The sequence below is a fragment of the Cydia pomonella genome, chromosome 24 (genome assembly GCF_033807575.1).
Source record: "Cydia pomonella isolate Wapato2018A chromosome 24, ilCydPomo1, whole genome shotgun sequence".
NCBI classification, from domain to species: Eukaryota; Metazoa; Arthropoda; class Insecta; order Lepidoptera; family Tortricidae; genus Cydia; species Cydia pomonella.
This window is the reverse complement of record NC_084726.1, coordinates 9,017,139-9,037,642: the sequence shown is the minus strand read 5'-3', so window position 1 is coordinate 9,037,642 and position 20,504 is coordinate 9,017,139. Positions and strand designations below refer to the sequence as shown.

General features: G+C 38.3%; 1 protein-coding gene and 1 long non-coding RNA gene across 2 annotated transcripts in view; one reads left to right on the top strand and one right to left on the bottom strand.

The window, feature by feature from the left end:
* The window catches only part of LOC133531183 (uncharacterized), a 111,075-nt gene that overhangs the window by 65,973 nt on the left and 24,598 nt on the right, over positions 1-20,504 (bottom strand). The gene's annotated exons all lie outside the window — the stretch shown is intronic.
* Positions 1-20,504, top strand: part of LOC133530996 (collagen alpha-1(I) chain-like) — a 30,211-nt gene that overhangs the window by 6,872 nt on the left and 2,835 nt on the right. Inside the window, exons 5-18 of the mRNA XM_061869067.1 lie at positions 279-1,220; positions 3,076-3,123; positions 4,951-5,016; positions 5,389-5,430; positions 7,220-7,261; positions 8,852-8,884; positions 10,365-10,403; positions 13,776-13,925; positions 14,390-14,416; positions 15,389-15,415; positions 17,854-17,880; positions 18,829-18,855; positions 19,915-19,941; positions 20,427-20,453. Of these exons, the coding sequence (XP_061725051.1) occupies positions 279-1,220; positions 3,076-3,123; positions 4,951-5,016; positions 5,389-5,430; positions 7,220-7,261; positions 8,852-8,884; positions 10,365-10,403; positions 13,776-13,925; positions 14,390-14,416; positions 15,389-15,415; positions 17,854-17,880; positions 18,829-18,855; positions 19,915-19,941; positions 20,427-20,453 (1,524 nt within the window). The remainder of the gene's footprint in view (positions 1-278; positions 1,221-3,075; positions 3,124-4,950; positions 5,017-5,388; positions 5,431-7,219; positions 7,262-8,851; positions 8,885-10,364; positions 10,404-13,775; positions 13,926-14,389; positions 14,417-15,388; positions 15,416-17,853; positions 17,881-18,828; positions 18,856-19,914; positions 19,942-20,426; positions 20,454-20,504) is intronic.

Below are 20,504 nucleotides of genomic sequence, written 5' to 3'. Positions count from 1 at the left end.
ACTTCATTAAACAACTTTCGCTAAATAGAAAAAAAACAGGAACATAGGTCAAAAAAGCACCATTTTTTGCACAAAGGCTAAAATATGAAAATTTCTTAAAAAAATAACTTTTTTGTTAACTAAAAATAACAATTCCATACAATCTCGATGCCGAGCACGAACAGCGGTTTCGCTCACGGTCATGCTAAGTGAGAGTATAAGAAGAACCTGAACTCACGGCGCCTTAACAATATCAAGGTGAATATTATATTCTTCTAGCTCGATTATTTATTTTGCAGGGCGAACCACCGAGACAGCCATGGTCACCACCAGCAGCAGATGTCAGGCCACCCTGGGCACCTTCATCACATGAGATTCCTAATGGACCACCTGGACCACTAAGATCTGGACTTTATGGACCTCCCGGACCACCTGGACCCCCTGGTCCACAAGGAGCACCCGAAGAGTCACCATATGGACCACCTGGGCCACAGGAACCTGGGCCTTATGGACCTCCCGGACCTCCTGGTCCACAAAGAGCACACGCAGAGTCACCATATGGACCACCTGGGCCACATGGACCGCCTGAATCTTATGGACCAGGGCTCTATGGACCTCCTGGACCTCCAATGCCTAGTGAACAAGGACCACCCGCGGAACCGCCATATGGACCACCTGGACCTTATGGATCATTTGGACCACCCGATGGACCACAACGTGGACCACCCGGACGGGCTGTCCCCCCAGGCCAACAAGGACCATATGGTCCTTATGGACCATTTGGTCCACCTGGTCAAGGACCACCTGATGAACCACCACGTGGATCCGGATCAGCTTTTCCACCAGGGGAACAAGGATCATCTGGACTCTATGGACCTTTTGGGCCACCTAGTGGGCAATCACCTGAGGACATGTATGGAGGTGCTATGCCGCCTGGGCAACAGGGACCTTATGGACCACCTGGTGCACAAAATGGACCACCAAGGCAATATAATTTTGGTGGACCGCTTGATTCATCTGGACAATATGGACCACTTCTCAGACCAAATGGCCCGCCTGAGCAATTCGGGTCTCCAAATGATGGACCGCCGCTTGGAAAATACGGTTCAAGATTTGGACGACCTGGACCACAATATGGACCTTCCGGACTTGGAAGTGGAGCGCATTTTGGACTTAAAGGATCACAAGGCTCTAGAGGAGGCCAGAATGGACCGCCACGTCATTCACAACATCAACCACCTGTGAGTTTTATTTATTTGTTCCACTTTACTGATATCTAGAATGAGGTAAAGCAAAACTCACAGTATTATGAAAAAAGTTGTTTGTTTTACAGTGGGGGGGGGGGGGGGGGGCAATATTGATATCCGAGCAAGCGAACGATTCCAAAATTTAACTAAGAGCGTAGCGATCGGTTCTAAAAGTGGAATCTTGAGCGTTGCGAGAACTGTTAAATATTACAAATAAATCCAAATGAACGGTATTTAATATGTATCATTCAAATTAATCACTTACAATTTAATTCAACCAGCCAACATAAGAAAAGAACTCGATATTTGCATCTACTTTTTGCAACTCTTGCGGATAAAGTGAAATTTTCTTATCAGTTTTTAAAGTACAAAAAGAGCCTTTCGGAGCACTATCGCCAACTCAATTATAAAATTCATTTCGGTACGCTGTAGTCAGCTAAAATAAATGACCAATCACGTGTCGCCGCGCTCCAAAAGAAAAGACTAAAGGGACGCGGGGTGGGAGTCGCGCGCTAATGTCTATAATTTTATCTTCTAAGATACTTAACAATTTTCATTAATTATTTAGATTTTATAGTACGGGTACGCAAAATAGGCACAATGGCTGTCGATTTGCGGAAAATGCCCAGAAGCACTAACTAACTAGGTTTTATAGTAAAAAAAGTATTAATTTAGATGACTCGTAGAAAAAGTATTGTATACAGTAGTGATGTAATCAAGCTTTTCAATTTCGTACCTTACTTAGGCAACTCAGCAAGCTTCGTTGCCTATAGACGGTATTCGACTGAAAGCTCTCTATTATATCACCATTGTATAAGACACTATTATTAATATTCTACCTTTTGGAAGGTTGAAAAAAAAAATCGTGGCGATCACAAAACATATACAGACATACAACAATGGGAGAAAAACAGAACATTAATCCAGTATTTAATTTGTATTTTATGTTTTTTAAATACGAACAAATACGAAAAACATTTATTTCGTATTTTTGCAGAACCTTGGTATTACTGTAATGGTATTGCCAATTTGAAAAATAATAGTACATCACGATACTAGAGCGAAAAATAGGAAATTTGTTATGAGTGGCGACCTAAAGGAGTATTTTGAATAGACACGGGTCGTGAACTACCTATTCGCACATGTATCGTACAACGTTATACAGTACATACGAGTCTTTCACTTTTAGACATAGTTACGTAATGTGCTAATTATCGCACTAGTGCGGTAAACTGTAAAATATAATAATTCCTAACAGTATGTGCATCACTAATTGGACTAAACTCAACAAAATGTTAACTATAAAACCAGCACTGGTCTTCCGTGTAGGGCCCATTCGGTTCTTCAGTTCAAAGATTCTATTTATTTTTCAAATATGATTAGTAAGTTTTTTTTTTTTAACCATTGATAAGGAATTATATATTTACATAATCAATTACAATAGCTATATTATCAAAAAACTAAGCCTAAATTAGCCTGAGGCATTGTTCCCAGGACACTGGCCGCGTTCCCTCTCTGCACAGTGAGGCTAAGTTTTTGTGCGAAAAAAGCGCCAGCTCGTAGGTCGCCAGACACCCAGACTAGTTTAGTAGAAATTTCTTTTACTAGTTTCTTGGTGTCGGACGACCAAGGACCGAAAGTTTCAATCGCAAGTGCCGCAAATACATAATTACTTTTTAAAAATGCATATTTGCGACACTTGGCAATTTGGGCGTCGTAATTTATATTAGTAAGATTATTTTATCCAAAAGTTTGGCAAAGTAATTTGATGCAAATTTTAACGCATGCTAAATTGTTTCGTGATAAAGGCAGATTTAAATTATTTAATTTTAACAATTGTTTATTTCAGTCGAAACTACGATACATAGGATCGGCAGGTCCACCTCCAGATACATGGGTAAGAACACGAATTTGTAATACAACTAAGGGCCACAATACAATTACACGATACGACGTCGTATCACGTTGCGACGTCGTGTCACGATGCGATGTTGTGTCACGTTGCGACGTCGGGTCCCAATGCGACGTCGTATCACGTTGCGACGTCATGTCACGACGCGATGTTGTGTCACGTTGCGACGTCGGGTCCCAATGCGACGTCGTGTCACGTTGCGACGTCATGTCACGACGCGATGTTGTGTCACGTTGCGACGTCGGGTCCCAATGCGACGTCGTGTCACGTTGCGACGTCATGTCACGACGCGATGTTGTGTCACGTTGCGACGTCGGGTCCCAATGCGACGTCGTGTCACGTTGCGACGTCATGTCACGACGCGATGTTGTGTCACGTTGCGACGTCGGGTCCCAATGCGACGTCGTGTCACGTTGCGACGTCATGTCACGACGCGATGTTGTGTCACGTTGCGACGTCGGGTCCCAATGCGACGTCGTGTCACGTTGCGACGTCATGTCACGACGCGATGTTGTGTCACGTTGCGACGTCATGTCACGACGCGATGTTGTGTCACGTTGCGACGTCGGGTCCCAATGCGACGTCGTGTCACGTTGCGACGTCATGTCACGACGCGATGTTGTGTCACGTTGCGACGTCGGGTCCCAATGCGACGTCGTGTCACGTTGCGACGTCATGTCACGACGCGATGTTGTGTCACGTTGCGACGTCGGGTCCCAATGCGACGTCGTGTCATGCTGCGACGTCGTGTCTTGGCATGATACGACGTTGTGACGTAGCACAACACTTACTTGTGTTTTGGCTCTAATATGTTGTTAGAGGAAGATGTTTTTAGAGCTCCTGGTAGAACCTATAATTGGCTCTCTATTACTTACATATCTATAGGTAAATATTAACCAATTGATAGTTGTTGGTTCTCCGAATAAAAAAAAACAACAATTGAGATGTTGAGGCCTTGGGGAATAAATATTTAGACACCCTTATTTAAATAAGAACATCTATGTTTTAAAATATTTATTTTAGAAATGGAATCGAAATGTAATTTTTGTATAAAAACTCACTATTAACTCAAAGTAGCTGCCATTTTACATGGATGTACCGTTAAATTCTCTTTATGCTCTTATAAAAAAAAAGTTTGATAAAGAAGTTGTAAATATACATACCATTATTGTATAAAGGTGGTCCGGTCCCACACTCACTGGTATTTAACTTTATATAAGTAACAGATGTTGGGACTACCATACTACCAACTTTTAATACAGTGTGTACAAAAATAATTAAGGCTCCGTTTCAGAGCATATTTGGTATCGTACCTTAATTAAGAAAAAGTAAAAACTTTTTTTTTTGACGCGATTTTTTTTTCTATGGGGCTTGTCGTTTAACTCAGCCAACCAACCAACATATAACGGACAATTTGTTTGCATTCAATTTTTTCTTCTACTTCTTCCTCATCAAAAACGAAACGGCATATATACGAGTAGGTATCCTTAAACGGATCCCCACATTTTTATTGCACCTAGTATGTTAAGCAGAGACAGTTAAGGAAAGATCATTAATACTCGTATATTAATTTTGATACCAAGTATCTTACTTCCTTTTTTGTGACTGTTTTTTTTTTTTCACTTGAATATGAAATGTTCATACTAATTTTAACCTGTTCTTTTACTCCCTACTCCCCGCTCTTCTTGACAGCGAGACGAGATTGCAGAGTACAGCCATAAAACAACACAATCTTTTGACAGTCATCTAATACTTTGTCAGCTATGTAACTCCCGATAAAAGTTTTTATCGGTAATGAATTATTGTTTTCAGAATTGGGACGTTTCACGACAACAGCCAAATGACGGGAACCCAGAGTCTGCGAGGCAACTATTAAGAGTAAACTTATTTTACATTTATATAACTTGTTTTGTGTTGTTAATTAACGCTGACGCCGACCGCCGTACATTGGTTAAAATTATCGAGTTATTATTACTATGTTTTCCTGCCCGTCATGTGCACGGGTCTTCGCAAATAAACTCGGGTACGCGAGCCACATGCGAGCGCACGAACGTATTCAACAAAGGAGCTGAAACAGTCGCCGTGGTCGAAATCATGTATAGTATAAACATATTTTCCATGACGACGATATTCAGGGAGGAAAATAGGGTCTACGTTGGTATGGAGAAGCGGCATTCCCCTATTCTTTTAATTGGTACTCCACAAGCTCAGGGTGTAAAATATCCTAAATTTGTTTTTTTCTTCTTTTAGGAACTAAAGCCCCCTGATCCATTTCGTGATTTGCCTAAAGCGGTTTGTATCTGAAAGTTTTACACTAATAAAAGGAGAGTAAAAAGGTTTCCAACAAGGGTAATCCAACCGTGATCTGTGTACAAATAATTGTTTAACCGCAAAAATGTTAATGAATCAAAAGTATTACTGAAATGTTATACAGGCTTTCGCCGTCATGTTAAGTCCGCGTAGCCAACGTGCCTATCGTTCACGCTCCGTGGCGAACGAAACGCAACTGTCACAGTCACACTAATATGGAAGAGTGATAGAGGGAGATGACTACGCTACGCTACGGAGCGTTAACGATTGTAACGTTGGCTACGCGGCCAGTACGGGTTAAACGAAAGCCAATGAGAACCTTAAGAGCTACCGATTTCAACCTTATGTATGATTAGCGACAATAAATGGTTAATTCGTAGGTATATCAATTAACCTAATAATGAACAGCAGTAACAGTAAATACTTAATAGTTTAATTATATAATTAGTATTAGGGAAAATTACGAAGCCTGTTGCGGATAGATTTATCGTTTATGTGTATTGACGAAGCCTGTTGCGGATAGGTTTATTGTTAATGTGTAATGACGAAGCCTGTTGCGAATAGGTTTATCGTTTATGTGTATTGACGAAGCTTGTTGTGGATAGGTTTATTGTTTATGTGTAATGACGAAGCCCTTTGCGGATAGGTTTATTGTTTATGTGTATTGACGAAGCCTGTTGCGGATAGGTTTATCGCTTATGTGTATTGACGAAGCCTGTTGCGAATATGTTTATTGTTTATGTGTATTGACGAAGCCTGTTGCGGATAGGTTTATTGTTTATGTGTAATGACGAAGCCTGTTGCGGATAGGTTTATTGTTTATGTGTATTGACGAAGCCTGTTGCGGATAGGTTTATTGTTTTGACGAAGCCTGTTGCGGATAGGTTTATTGTTTAAGTGTAATGATGATGCCTGTTGCTGATTTATGGTTGGACCCTCCACGAAGCTTACGTTGCGGATTTAGATTTGTCAGTCTTTTAAGAGGGTAGTATACCACGTACCTACTCGTTCACACAAAAAGAGAAAAATGTTTTTAATTTTTCCCATTCTTCATGATGTTTTTGTACAGTCAGCATCAAAAGTAGCGGATGAAACAACGCGCCAAAAATATCTGATATTCCGGATAACTTTTACAAATATAGATAAATTTCTTAAATTCGCATTCAAAAGTATCTTTTACAGTCTTAGTTGTTCTATATTAAATAGATCACTTTTTGTTAAGATGTTACAGAATGTAAGTATCTACTTATGAAGCGTTATTTGATCCGCTACTTTTGATGCTGACTGTACCTATGTTATGGACAAAATGAAACAAAAAAAATGTTAAAGCGAGAGCAATAAACTTAGAATATATTATGCTGAAGCGATCGACATCAAAATCATAGTGATTTGTTATGTGGAAACCGTTTTCTCCCGAAATGGAAATTTCATAGAATAAGTACCGTTATTTCGTTAGGATCGCAAAGCTTTTCTTCCCTCTTAAATTACCTATGGTAACCGACCCACGTAAGGCCCTACCTCGTGTATTTTAGATTATGGATTTTAAGGAAAAAAAAACAAAATTTAATCAATCATTTATTGAACCATCGACAGACTAATAGTAACTTTGGCTTAGAGAAAACATTGATTAGCCACCGTTTTTGTAAAAATAACTTATTATTTAAAGAGTGAGCTTTATTTGTCACTGGGCGTTACATGGGTCAAGTACCTTAATTCTAATGTTGTTAGTAACAAAATACCTTTCATTTTGTAAAAAAAAGTGATGTTGCAGGATGACTTTGGTGTGCCAATTGAGTGGGTGGCTTTGACTTCGGTAAATATAACTTCACTTAGGCCATTTCAGACAGAAAAATGTGACGTTATCTATGAAAAGGGACCTCCGCTTCCATGGCGCTTCCGCCATTATTAACGATACTCCGATATTAAATACAACGCCGCGTGATGCAGTGCGGTGTAAGCGCCATCGACAATAAGGTCCCTTTTCATTAAGTAATGACACAAATGATCCCCTGCTTTTACACATATATTGATATACTTGGCCCCTGTTTTAAATTGTAATAAAATTTAAATGTATCTGTTAAATATTTAATTATTGAATTATCTAAAGTAAGGACGCTAGCACAAAGAATTTCGTAAATTAACCCACCTTTTCCTATCTCAATGCTACTGTGCAAGCGGGACAGCGATATAATTATGCGCGTGCAATAGAGACAGGAAATAACGGGTCAATGTATGGAATTCTTCGTGCTTAGCGTCCTTACTTTATAAAGTATTCAGTTATTGAATGTTCTAACACATGCAAGAAAAAAAAGGTATTTTCTACTTTATTACAGTAATATATAAATATAAATATTATAGGACATTATTACACAAATTGACTAACTCCCACAGTAAGCTCAATAAGGCTTGTGTTGAGAGTACTTAGACAACGATATATATAATATATAAATATTTATAAATACTTAAATACATAGAAAACACCCATGACTCGGGAACAAATATCCATGCTCATCACACGAATAAATGCCCTTACCAGGATTTGAACCCGGGACCATCAGCTTCGTAGGCAGGGTCACTACCCACTAGGCCAAACCGGTCGTCAAAATATTTATCTAAAATCTGTTTAACCAACGAATATCTATGATATATATAATATAATGTTGTCGCCTTCTTGAATACCTATAATTACGTATTTACTATTTATACTTTTACCTTAGACCTCATTATGTTACTAAGTTAATTAGTATTTTGAACTCCCACATTATCCTTATTAAGTATCATTTGTATTCGCTTTGTTCACATATGTGGTTGCAATAGTGCGTTATCTTAGTTTAGTATTATGTCACTACCTGTGAGTTCCTATAATTGGCTTCCTGTATCTACTATATTTTTCTATGTTAATGTCACAGCTGTTGGATCTCCAAATAAATAAAATAAAAAATAAAATAAAATAAAATAATATGATATATATGATATATATATATATATAATATGTAACCATCCTAGCGCATCGTCTTATCTGCCTCATACATCGCTGGTTCTGTTTGGTGTTCAGTTGGTAACGTAAAGATATGTTCCGAGCGTTTAGTAATAAGTAACCTGTAATGCATTTCTACCCACTATGAATTTAATAACATGTTTTTTGTGTACATTGTATGCTTAGACTTAGTTTTAACATGTGAATTTTCTCATGTAAGTGAATTATGTAATTCTTTATGAGAATAAAGTTCTATAAACCTAAAAAAAAAAACAAATATATTTTAAACAATTAATACCAATAAATGCATATTTATTTCCGCAAAAATGGTAACAAAAAATACAAATGACCCAGCTCGTAGTACTGCCTAAAACATATATTATTTCAATCAATTAAATTAGGCACCGCTTAATATCTTTGATTCAGGCTAACACAGAGGACGGTCTTGCCAGAGTCACGGTAAGTCTTGTATATTTTAAATTTACTCAACTACCTTATTTTCTAACCTTTTCAACAATGCATATACTTAGGGTTGTCATACGTCCCGGGATATATATATATCACGTCCCGTATTTTTTTCCCGTCCATGGTCACCATTATCTCTATGAGAGTAAAAGTTATGAGAATACGTATTTGCCTCCCTTCCCCATCCCGTAGCCTACCCCTTTGTCCCGTATCAGTTCTGAATAATTATGGCAACCCTACATATACTCAAGAATTTGGGTTGGGTACCGCCATTATCAAAGTCATCATTACTCGGGCACGTAGTCCGGATGGGTGAGGATCGTGCAGTCTGGAGGGCGTACTCTGGAGTTCCAAATGGCCGAAGACCATCTAAGACGGACCGGACGCCCTAGGTAAAAAGACCTTAGCGAACTCTGCGCCGTCGACTGGACAGAAACGGCTTTGGACAGAGAAGCATGACGGTCTTTGGTGTCGGAGGCCAAGATCCGCTTCGGGTCGCTGAGCCACAGCAGTAAGTAATGTACCGCCATCACCGGGTGGCCTAGTAGTCAAGGAGCTAGCACCGTAAGCTGAAGACACCTATCCGGTTCCGGCTTCAGCCACCGGAGGGCTTTGGCACTTTTTTTTTAGTTGACATCTATTTCAGAATTTTTCATAAAAGAATTTGACTTGAGAACAAAGTAGTTGTCAAGTACTTTTTATTAAAGGAAAGGATTCTACAAAAATGGTTTAATTCTAATTGGAACCCTAGAAATCTTTTAATCTTTGACATTCCTTCAGTTGCGCTTATTCTTTTTATAATTGCTAAAATTGATAAACAATTTAACAAGCAAGTTTGAGGAGTTAAAATATCCCGAGAAGAAATAAGTACATAATAAAAATAATTTTGTTGTTTTTTTCCGTAATTCGATATACCTATTTCATGGAATACGTACAGATACAGCTACAAAAGTGTCATCTCGCTAATGTGGCGCCACCTATTTAACGCTTTTTGACGGAGACTTTTAGATAAACAGAGAGATGTTCTCTTTACCTCTACCCTCCATAACCTTAGTGTATACTGTTCACCTATACTCTGTATTTTTAGGTATTTAAATAAAAGTGAACAAACAATTTGTACATTTTCGGGTAGTTATAACATTTATTGGTTGACCAACCAAATACAAAACCGCCTGGATCTGTGACTGAACGACGTGACTTTAACCTACGAGTACATTATTTGATCATGGTTTGTTTTCAACAGCCTTCAATTGGCTTGAGGAGCCACTGAGGGTAAGGTTTGAGGGTTTTTGTTTACTTTTATTTAAATACCTATAAATATAGACTTACCTACATAATACGTTCTACTTCATTATCTCACATCTAGTTTGCTTTGAAGATAATATAAAATTGTATTTTTATCTTATACTTTTTCTTCAGAGCAAACTAGATGTGTATTATATAAGTATTTATAATACGAGTATATGTTAATTAGGACAGGAAAACTGGAAGAAACATGCAGACTAAAATAAACGTAAGTTATTTCTCGAATAAAGAACAAAATCTTTTGATATTTTAAAGAAAAGATAACAATGATTATTAAGACAATATAAGTTCTAAGAATCATAGCCTTTAATTAAATAGATTTAAGATTCAAAATAGAACGTATTAATTAGTTTTGTTACTTTTGTATTTTTCAAGTTCAAACGGAATCCCTCAGGCGCTTTAATTAGTACAACAACATAACATTATTATTTGGAGAAATATATGTGCCGTTAAAATGTAGGAATGTTGACGTTATTATATGATCCCTTTTACATTAAGGACTAATTTCCATAATCCATGTATGTGAATTCCGGTCTTATTATGACACGCATAAGGTTAAAAATAAAAAAGTTGTAGTTAAAATTTGGACTTTATTAAGCGTTTATGGTAATTTGCTGTTTTTACTTGTGGCTGCGTTTGGAGTTTTGTTATTTGATTTCTGTTGAAAAATAGCCTTTTGCGTTCTCCAGAAGAACTTACATTTCTAAGTCAAACAAAAAATACGACAATGCGAAGCGGTTAACAAGATTTTCTTATGCTTCTCGACTCAAATTGACTTCATTTAGATGCTTCGCAAATTTATAAACCCGTTTACGTCTAATCGTTGTGCTTTAAATTTAGGGTGACTCTTTAGTTTTCGGAAAACAAAACTCGTTTTCGCAAGTCGAGCCCATGCACGTCAGAATGTACAAAATATCTGATTTGTCCGGGTGTCGCAGTCAACGGATACGTCTGGAAGGACATTATCATCATCATCAGTGTTCAGGGTGCTTAGCCAATGTGCCAATCGTTAACGCTCCGCAGCGTAGCGTAGTCGTCTCTCTCAATCACTCTTCCATATTAATACGACAATGACAGTTTTCGTTCGCTACGGAGCATAAACGATTGGCACGTTGGCTATGCACCCGGGAATCTCAAAAGGCGATTACTTTTGCGGCATTGATCAAATTGTTGGCATTTGACACTTCAAATGTAGGTAAAATAAAATACCTTTGTTTTACAGATATTTCATTATTAAATCGATTTTGATATTATTATTACTAAATAATAACATTTACACAGATCAGAAATTGGTTCTTACAAAATAAAAAAAATAAGAAAAGAAATCATATAAATATCTGTATTTCAGGACACAGTTTTCGTTCCCGTTATTTATCACCCAACCACATCGGTAAATATTTATATTAATTATTCTTAGTTACCCAGTAGCTAAATTGCGAGAAATTCATCATTCAGAACACAAAAAAATCCTGCCTAACCACACGAATAAAGCCCTCATCGGGATTTAGACGGGTTGGGTTGCGGAAACTGTCATGGAGGGTGTAACTTAAGATTAATTACTTTAGGTTTTAATTCTTATACCATCTCTCGCAATGATGTTTTACGAGTAAAATTAAACGTAACATTTAGATTATTTAGAACAACAACATTATTATGAAAGACTAACTAAACTAAAATATAATATAACAAAATTAAAACTAAAATTAAACCTAGAAATAAAATAAAATTATCTACTATAAAATATACTTACCTACAAAAAAAAAAAGGAACCAATTATAAAGAGAATACCCCTTCTAACAGGTCTGTTTGCGGCATGGACCCCATGATACTGGCGGCATTACCTCTCTGTATGGCAAGGGAAATACGTTGAGAGAGGTACGCGCCAGCCCTGGGGTCCCCTGTGGTGTCGACCAGCCGCGCCGACAGTGCTGCCATGAATATTTTCATGTCGGCTGACCAGGGACCCAAAGTCTCAACCGCGAGCGCCGCAAACTCATAGTCGTCGAGCAACGTCGAGTATTTGCGGCGCTTGAGTACTTGGGCCTGGTCAGCGGCAGCGCCGGCTCGAATGCGGGTCCCCTGAATGTGGGACTGTGCAAAGGTGTCGACACACGTTGCGTCCCACACCAGGGCCCTTCCTAGTTTCCACGGCACTAACGTGGCTCCGTCAGGACGCTTGCCGTCGTCCCTCGCCATGCCCACGGGTTCTAAAACCGCAGGCACAGACACGGTGGCGAGCGCGCGACGGACCAAATCATTAATAGTGCCGTGGCGGAATATTCGGCCGGCGCTTCTTGAACATGAGAGGCCATGGCGGCCCAACTGGTTCACATCCTTGCCGCAAGCGCACGTATGGGGAACACATATTCTAGACCCAAGCCTCAAGCATATTGCTATTCTTAAGCCACTTGGGTCCAGAACAGTGCCGATTTGTCTGGATGGGAGAGCCTGTAACCAGTGGCCTGACTCGGGGGCCGAAACTGCTAGAATACGCGCACGTTCAGAATCGTCCAGGCTGTGTTCGATGAGTGAGGCATGGGCTATCTTAAGACGTGGGGAGTCCCAATCCCGCTGGCAATGACGGGCAATTGGGATATCCGCACTCGGGCACGACTCACACCAGGCCTCCCTGGCCTCCTTCAGGTTCGCTATCTCATCGTCAAGTATCGAACATCGGTTTAAAATAATACCGACGAGAGAAAGCGAACCATATACAGAGGACAGGAAAGCAGGTAGAGCTATGCTAGCGGATGTGCGAACACCCAGCCCCCCAAATCTTATTGGGAGAACCGCTTGGGACCAGGACCTAATTTCAAAATGAATGTTAAGAATTTTGGTTAAAGTTGCCTGAAGGGAGGAGTCAACTGATGAAAGGATAGATGGGAATTTCCAAATTTGGCAGCTACGGAGTAAGTACATAAATTTTGGTGTAAACAAACAGAAACGAATGATAAAAAGCGCCATATGAGGATTTATTTTAAACAGGAGCTCAGATGTACTATTGAATAAATTTAATTTGCAATTAATTACAGGGGTGACTGATTCATCAAAAATTTACGTGAAACAAAGTGCCTTACCTAATACTAGTAATTCAGCCGATATATCTACATTATACTGCTTGACACAGGCCTCTTCTCATGGCTTTGATAATAGTCCCCATGTTGATCCAATGCAGCTTGGAGACTTCACATACAGGTTTACTTTACATATGTACGCAATACTGTCAAATTCCCCCAAATACTAATTCCCAATTCCAAATTCCAAAATTAATTATTAATTCCAAATTCCTGCCCGAGTCTGTGTTTCCGCATGAGTACAATCTGGGTCTCTTCAAGGCTAGGGTAAATAGGTATCTCATAGGTAAGCGTGCTCCACCGTAGACCGCATCATCACTTACCATCAGGTGAGATCGTGGTCAAACGCTTGCCTATCGTTATAAAAAAAAAAAAAAAATTATATTCCGTACATAAGTTCCAAAAAACTCTTGCTACAAGCTTAATTTGAACCCGCGATCCCCGGATTGAAAGTTGGACGTCATGTTCACTTGGCCGCTTTTCTTACCTAAATTAATTAATTTCAGACCGAAGCCACAACTACCACTACCCAGTTCACCACAACCCCGGACCCGGTCATGGAATCATTGCTCCAGTTCGTGACTCCTCGGAACTTGAAGCCGGAAGACTGGCTGGCTTTTGACGTGACCTTGAATAAGAAAAGAGCGCCTGAGACAGTGTGTATAACTAATACTTGTCTTTTCGAGGCCTAAAATACCCACAAACCTACCTACACCTACACCTACCTACCTTGGCCTCGGTAATGGATCATTACTCCAATTTTTGACTTCTCGGAACTTGAAACTGGAAAACTGACTGACAAATTTACGAGTAACACATGTCAGTGAAATAATAAGGATCAAAGTCAATTGACATTCTAAAAGTATTAATCATGTGTCGAAAGATGACAGTAAATTTACGTGGCTACAAAGTTTTCTTTGACAATCCACCTCTATTTCAAATTCTCTTTGGTTTTATACCACTTGAATACAGACCAATTGCAGGCCATGACATACCTACTAAGTAAAAATAACGCATCCTTTTTTACCTAAAAACGTTTTAGGTATACTTAACATCAAGTGTAGGTAACATGTGTCTATTTTGTATTTGTTTTGACCTTAGGTTCATTTAAATGTTTCAGTGTGACGCAGACGCATGTCAAGCAAGGGTAACAAAAATTTGAAATAAAAAAATATTCAATATTTTCAAGCTGTACCTCTAGTGTAAATTTATTCGACAGCGAAACGTGACGTACGCGTTTGCGTTAAGTCGAATTTTGTATTGTGTTCAGTACCCCTAGTGTAAATTTAGTCGATTGCGAAACGTGACGTACGCGTTTGCGTTAAGTCTCATTTTGTATGGGTTTTTAAACAGCGCGCCAAGCGGGACGTTTTGGAAAGTCAAAAATCTCATACAAAATGACACTTAACGCAAACGCGTACGTCACGTTTCGCTGTCGAAAATATTTACACTAAACTTACTTTAGAATCCAAATTTGTCGTGATTTTTTTCTATGCTTACAACAACTTGTTAAATGACACTGAGTGATCTAAAACGAGTCCCGACCCCAAACACATGTTAAATGCTAGTTTTGTTGGATCGTATCAGCACCTATCAACCAAACACCTATCAGTTTGAAAGAGATCCAAGTGTGACATATAATTTGGATAGACTTAAGAAATTATGTTAATTTAATTGTTGCTCTTCTATTCAACGTGTCTACTTGTTTGTTTTTCTTTTATCGTCTTTGTATTCTTGTATGTTTGTGACAATAAATAATAATTATTATTATTCTTATTCTATAAACATCGTGGGTACAAACCTTGGTTGTGCTGTAAAGAGCAAAAAAAGAATCGTTTACGAAAAAAATAAACCAAAAATATGACTAAAAATTCGGTCAGGATCAGCCCCTCAATCCTCATTTTCTTCTTATTGCTTTTAATACTGAGTCGTGATCCCGAATGTCAAAAGCGCATTAAGATGATCATACTGTACAAGATTTCCCATAAGATCGATATGAAAATCATGAAAAAATATACCCCTATATATAATATGCTCAAGGTGTCCATAAGGTTATATTTTTGACATTCAGGACCAAGACTCCGAAATCATCTAGTATACACTATGTATTTTGTTACAGTGCCACAAAGATCAGTGTCAAACAGCGGTAAGAACTTACAAAATATTAAAAATAACCTTAAGTGTTAAAGTTTATATTGAATGCTACGCGAAAACCAGAAAATCCCCTCCAAGCCCTCATGAATAAACCACCATAAATAAAGAACCATGAATAACCATGAACCAACCACCAATACAAACCATGAATAAAGTTAACCATGCTGAAAGAAACTATATGGGGTTTTTTCGTATGAGTTCTTTTTTTTGACAAAGCGCTCCCGTCATCTAATGATAAGCCCAAAAACACTGTAACCTCATAATTGCATTTAATTAAAACAAGAAATTTTACTTTGCTAATCCGCGAGAAAATAACGTACTAGTTAATCAGTGCTAATACTTACTTGCGTATTTTTACATGCAGTTAATGTTCCCACCCTCCCACCGCAAAAATAAATACGCAAAGTAAATATAACAACCCACCACCAAAAGTACAAAATACGACACGTGTTTCGTCTCTCTACGAGGCATCCTCGGGAGATGCTGGAGATGTTGACGGTCTGACACCCGACAACTGAATCATAATTCATAATTGCATTTATCTTGGTTGACCTTACATCATGAATATTAGTAAATATTAATAACCATGTCTGAACCCCTAGTGTAAATTTATTCGATAGCGTGACTTGACGTACGTGTTTGCGTTAAGTCTCATTTTGTATGGGATTTAGAAATAGCGCACCAAGCGGGACGTTTTGGAAACTCGAAATCCTATACAAAATGAGACTTAACGCAAACGCGTACGTCACGTTTCGCTATCGAATAAATGTACACTAGGGGTACTGATGTATGTCTTACTGATTATAACAATCTGTATTCCTATTATCCCGTGGCTCATGGGACAGAACAACAGAAAAAATAAGTTGATTGACACTAACGCAAGAAGATCATTCACTACTCCCACGCACTTATTAAGATTTCCTTGACCAGAACTTAGAGCCAAGTTATTCACCAATCGCGCTAAAAACATAAAATATTAGCCCATTAGATAGTCAAGAAAAATGGCTGGAAACAAGCACTTCTCCAGTTTGAGAAAAACGATGGTCATTTACAATCATTTGCTTGAGACCGTCTCTTGGGCAATTTTTAACCGCAGCCTAGGGATGTACTACATAATTAAGTCGACAGTTCGAGTTTGTGAATAGGCAGAGACAACCCGTGAGTATTTATTTAAATTGAAAAGTTTGTATGTAACTATGTTTTCATCTTCGGGTCACATCTTGCAAGCTAAATTAGATCCACTCGCGTCTCGGTCTTATTATGTTGCGCATCCAATACAATAATGCGTTTAGGATGCTGTTGAGACTCCCGCGGTTCTGCAGCGCGTCTTCCATGTTTGCGGAGGCGCGCACAGATGGCTTCGATGCCGTCTGGCGCAAGAAAACTGCCTCACTGCTTGACAGGGTGCGCGGGAGTGGCAACAGCATTTTAATCATGATAGCCAATAAGTTTGATTGTCCTCTTATGTGCAAAATGAGCCAGAGGACTAAATCACTTTTATTAATTTATTGTTAGCGTTAGTAAACTAACATGTAGATTAAGTTCAAAACTAACAATTATGTGGACCATTATGTTGTCTATAATAAATAAATAAATAAATAATAATAATAATTATTCGATTGAGCTGAAACTTCACATACATAAGTTGGGTGACAATGCAATATTATGGTACCATAGACCTAATACAGCACAGTAGGTGGCCATAGGGACGTATGGTACATAGAGGTGATCTAATGATGGGCACAGGAGGTGGCTATAGAAACGCTGTGATAAAACAACGCAACCTAATTGTGCTTGGGTTTTAATATTGTCTCGATCAACTACCTAGTATTAGTTGCCGGTTGACAAAAAAATACAGTCACCGATAAGGAACAGCTTGTATCAAAAATGAAACTATGACAAAAAATATTATTTTAGGCTCGAGTTACTTTTAGTTTAAGAGTGCTTAAGTATATGTAACATTCGAAAACTTTGCAGAGGGATTGGGGAATTATGCATTTGTATTTGAAATGTTTGATAATTGTAATGGAATTTATTGTTTTCGAATTATGATTTGATATACGAAGATAATGTATATATATGCTCTGTAATTCTATTGGAAGTTCTGGATATACAATATAGCGCTGTTGGTTTTCCATATACTAAAATAAAATAAAAAAATATATATTACACCTGCTTACACTATAACATATCATAATTTATCACCGTCCAGATTTTAAAAGATATCATAACCGAAAAAGAGAGTTTTCATTTCTCAAAATTTGCAAGATTTCATAGCGGAACTTACAAGTGCAATGATGCATTAAATTATTTTATTTATTAATGGGCTTAAATACAATTTAACACTTATATTTAATTAAATTAAAAAAAGAAGATTCGAGATGCACATGCTCATCACTATACGTTAACGTAAACTAATGTTGATTTCAGTGCCGGGGCGACACTTGCGCGAGCGGGGTGAATAGCTTTATTTCTATTACCTATCTAAGTATTTGCATATCTACCTGCTCTTACGATTTGTCACCAGCGGAGTCACAAACTAAAAGATACTATAGCACATTTATACATGTACAGAATTCTGAATGTCTAACAAATCCAATTTTTGACAACGAATCGTGTTGTCGCTTTCATGAGTCTTAAGGGGGTCCCTAACGCCAATGACCTTCGATCTGAATTCCTTAGTTTTCTAATGTTTTTTAAAGCTTATCATATTAACAGCAACGGCCGTAAGCAGCATAGTGTCACACATTTATTTCAAAGTCATTGTCTTTGAGATATTTGGCATCAAAGTTGAACAATTTTAGGCCTAAAAAGTGGTTTACTGGCCATAACTTTTGTGTTAATTAGTTTAAAATTAAAATCTGACCAGTACCCCTAGTGTAAATTTGATCGACATCATAACGTGACGAACGCGTTTGCGTTAAGTCTCATTTTGTATAGGATTTTGAGTTTCCAAAACGTCCCGCTTGGCGCGCTCTTTCTAAATCCAATACAAAATGAGACTAAACGCAAACGCGTATGTCACGTTTCGAAATCGAATTTATTTACACTAGGGGTACAGTTTTTAGAGACGTCGAAGACGAACCCAAATGTTTAGATTTCGTACATGTAAAATGCTTCACAGCAATTGAGTAACGAAAAAAGGGTTTTTTTAGACAACATTTAAAAAAATGTAAAAAAAGTGTTAATTTCTTTCAAAACCCGGCAGACCAGAATGGAGATAAAAGATTAAAGAACCGATAGCCGTTCGTCTTACAAAATATGAATGCTACAAAGACACGGAAATATGTAGTAAATTGACAGCCGCAAAATATTATTTATCAGTTATCACTAATTTTGGTTTACAGACAGTTAAAAATAAAATAATTGTCTATACCTATAATGCTAATAGTTTGTCCATTACAGTGTATAGGATCATCTTGCACAGCAATGGTAAGCGATTATATAAATTATTTTTGAGAAAAACAACTAAGTAATGCGGACAGCTCCTACATTACCTACTTCTTGCAAATCGTACTCATTTATTGAAACTATAAATAGTCAATATCTGACATTGTTTCCAGTCACTACAACAAAAGTTTAAAATGTATTATTAATTAAGTTCATAGGTACCTATTATTATAATCACCTTCCCACCACCTCATGGTTTTCCTGGCTTGCGCCTTACAGATCAAATCGCGGGTCCGTGTCGGGTACTTGCTGCTGACTCTGCTGAGGCTCTTTTCCCCGTACAACATTGCTTCGTGTCTCTCTACTAACCAACCTTTTTTAGTGTCCCAAGCCTTTCTCCCATTCTGGACAGGCCTCTACTTAAGCATGGGGCCTAGCCAAGATGCCAATCATTTGTGCTGTAGCGAACGAACCGCCAATGTCTCTCTACCACTCTTCCATATTAGTGCTACAGACAGACATGAGCGATTCTTTTGCGCGCAAACGGTTGGCATCTTGGCTAGGCCCCAAGTCACGTTACTCAGCGTTATCTTCACCCTCGAACTGCTATCTTCACTCTACAAACCTTCTTCGTTTGGTATGCCAGACCGGCTAGCACGAGTTGCGTTCTCACGCGCGAGTCCATACTCGAAGTCTCGTTAAATGTATGGAGTCGCGCGCGACAACGCAACTCATGCTAGCAGGTGTGGAGTGCGCAAATTTGCGCAGCGCGTCGAAGTTTTGTCGATATCGACTTACAAAACAACTTTCATTTGCCCTCGTACTTATTTGACATCAAACCGAAACTGCCGCAGTCAGACCGGGGTGTTCGTGTCAGAGCTGTCATTTAAATACATATGTCAGTAGCGCGACAGTTGACATATAATCATTTTTGGGCCGTCCCACGTTAGAAACGACTAAGCGTTTTCAGAATTCTTATCTCCATGCTTTTTGCGTGTAATTCATTAATCATTTGTCCCATTCGTCTTCTTTGCGTGACTTATATTTTGAATAATCATACTTTTTGTCATCATTTTGTGAAACTCTTTCAATTTTTTACAGTGTGAAGGCCCGGGGTGTTTAACTATGGTAAGTCTACTTTCATCTTTCTATTAAGTTGGAGCATCTACTAGAAAATAGTGAGGGGATCTAGAAATTGGGGCGAGGTTGAGTTGCCTTTGGCGTGCGCGAATGTTTCAGTCTTAAGAGGAAAGGGGTCGACCGCTTCTTCATACGAACGTAGTCCTCATATTCCTCTCTGGAAATTAACATTATAATGGATGTTTACACAATTTGCCATACTTTTTTTAGATTTTTTTATTATTACAACAGAAACAATCCATAAATAAATGTTCCTCACTCTTATAATACTTAAAAATTCGTAAAATCTAATCAAATCAAACAAAGGGGCATAGCTGTGGTTGATTTATATCAAATTATGTAAAAATATTTTCAATAATGTTGATATCCAGCGAGGAAAAGGCGGTTTCGGGGCGGTCGTAATTTCTGATAAATGTTCACCTTTCATTGTACTTTGTTCCTCATTGTTGGGTAATTCTATTGTAAATTTGCAGTGCATCGGTGACAACTGTAGGACACAGGTAAATAGTTCAATATTTATTGTTTATACGTCATACAATTTTACAATCTTT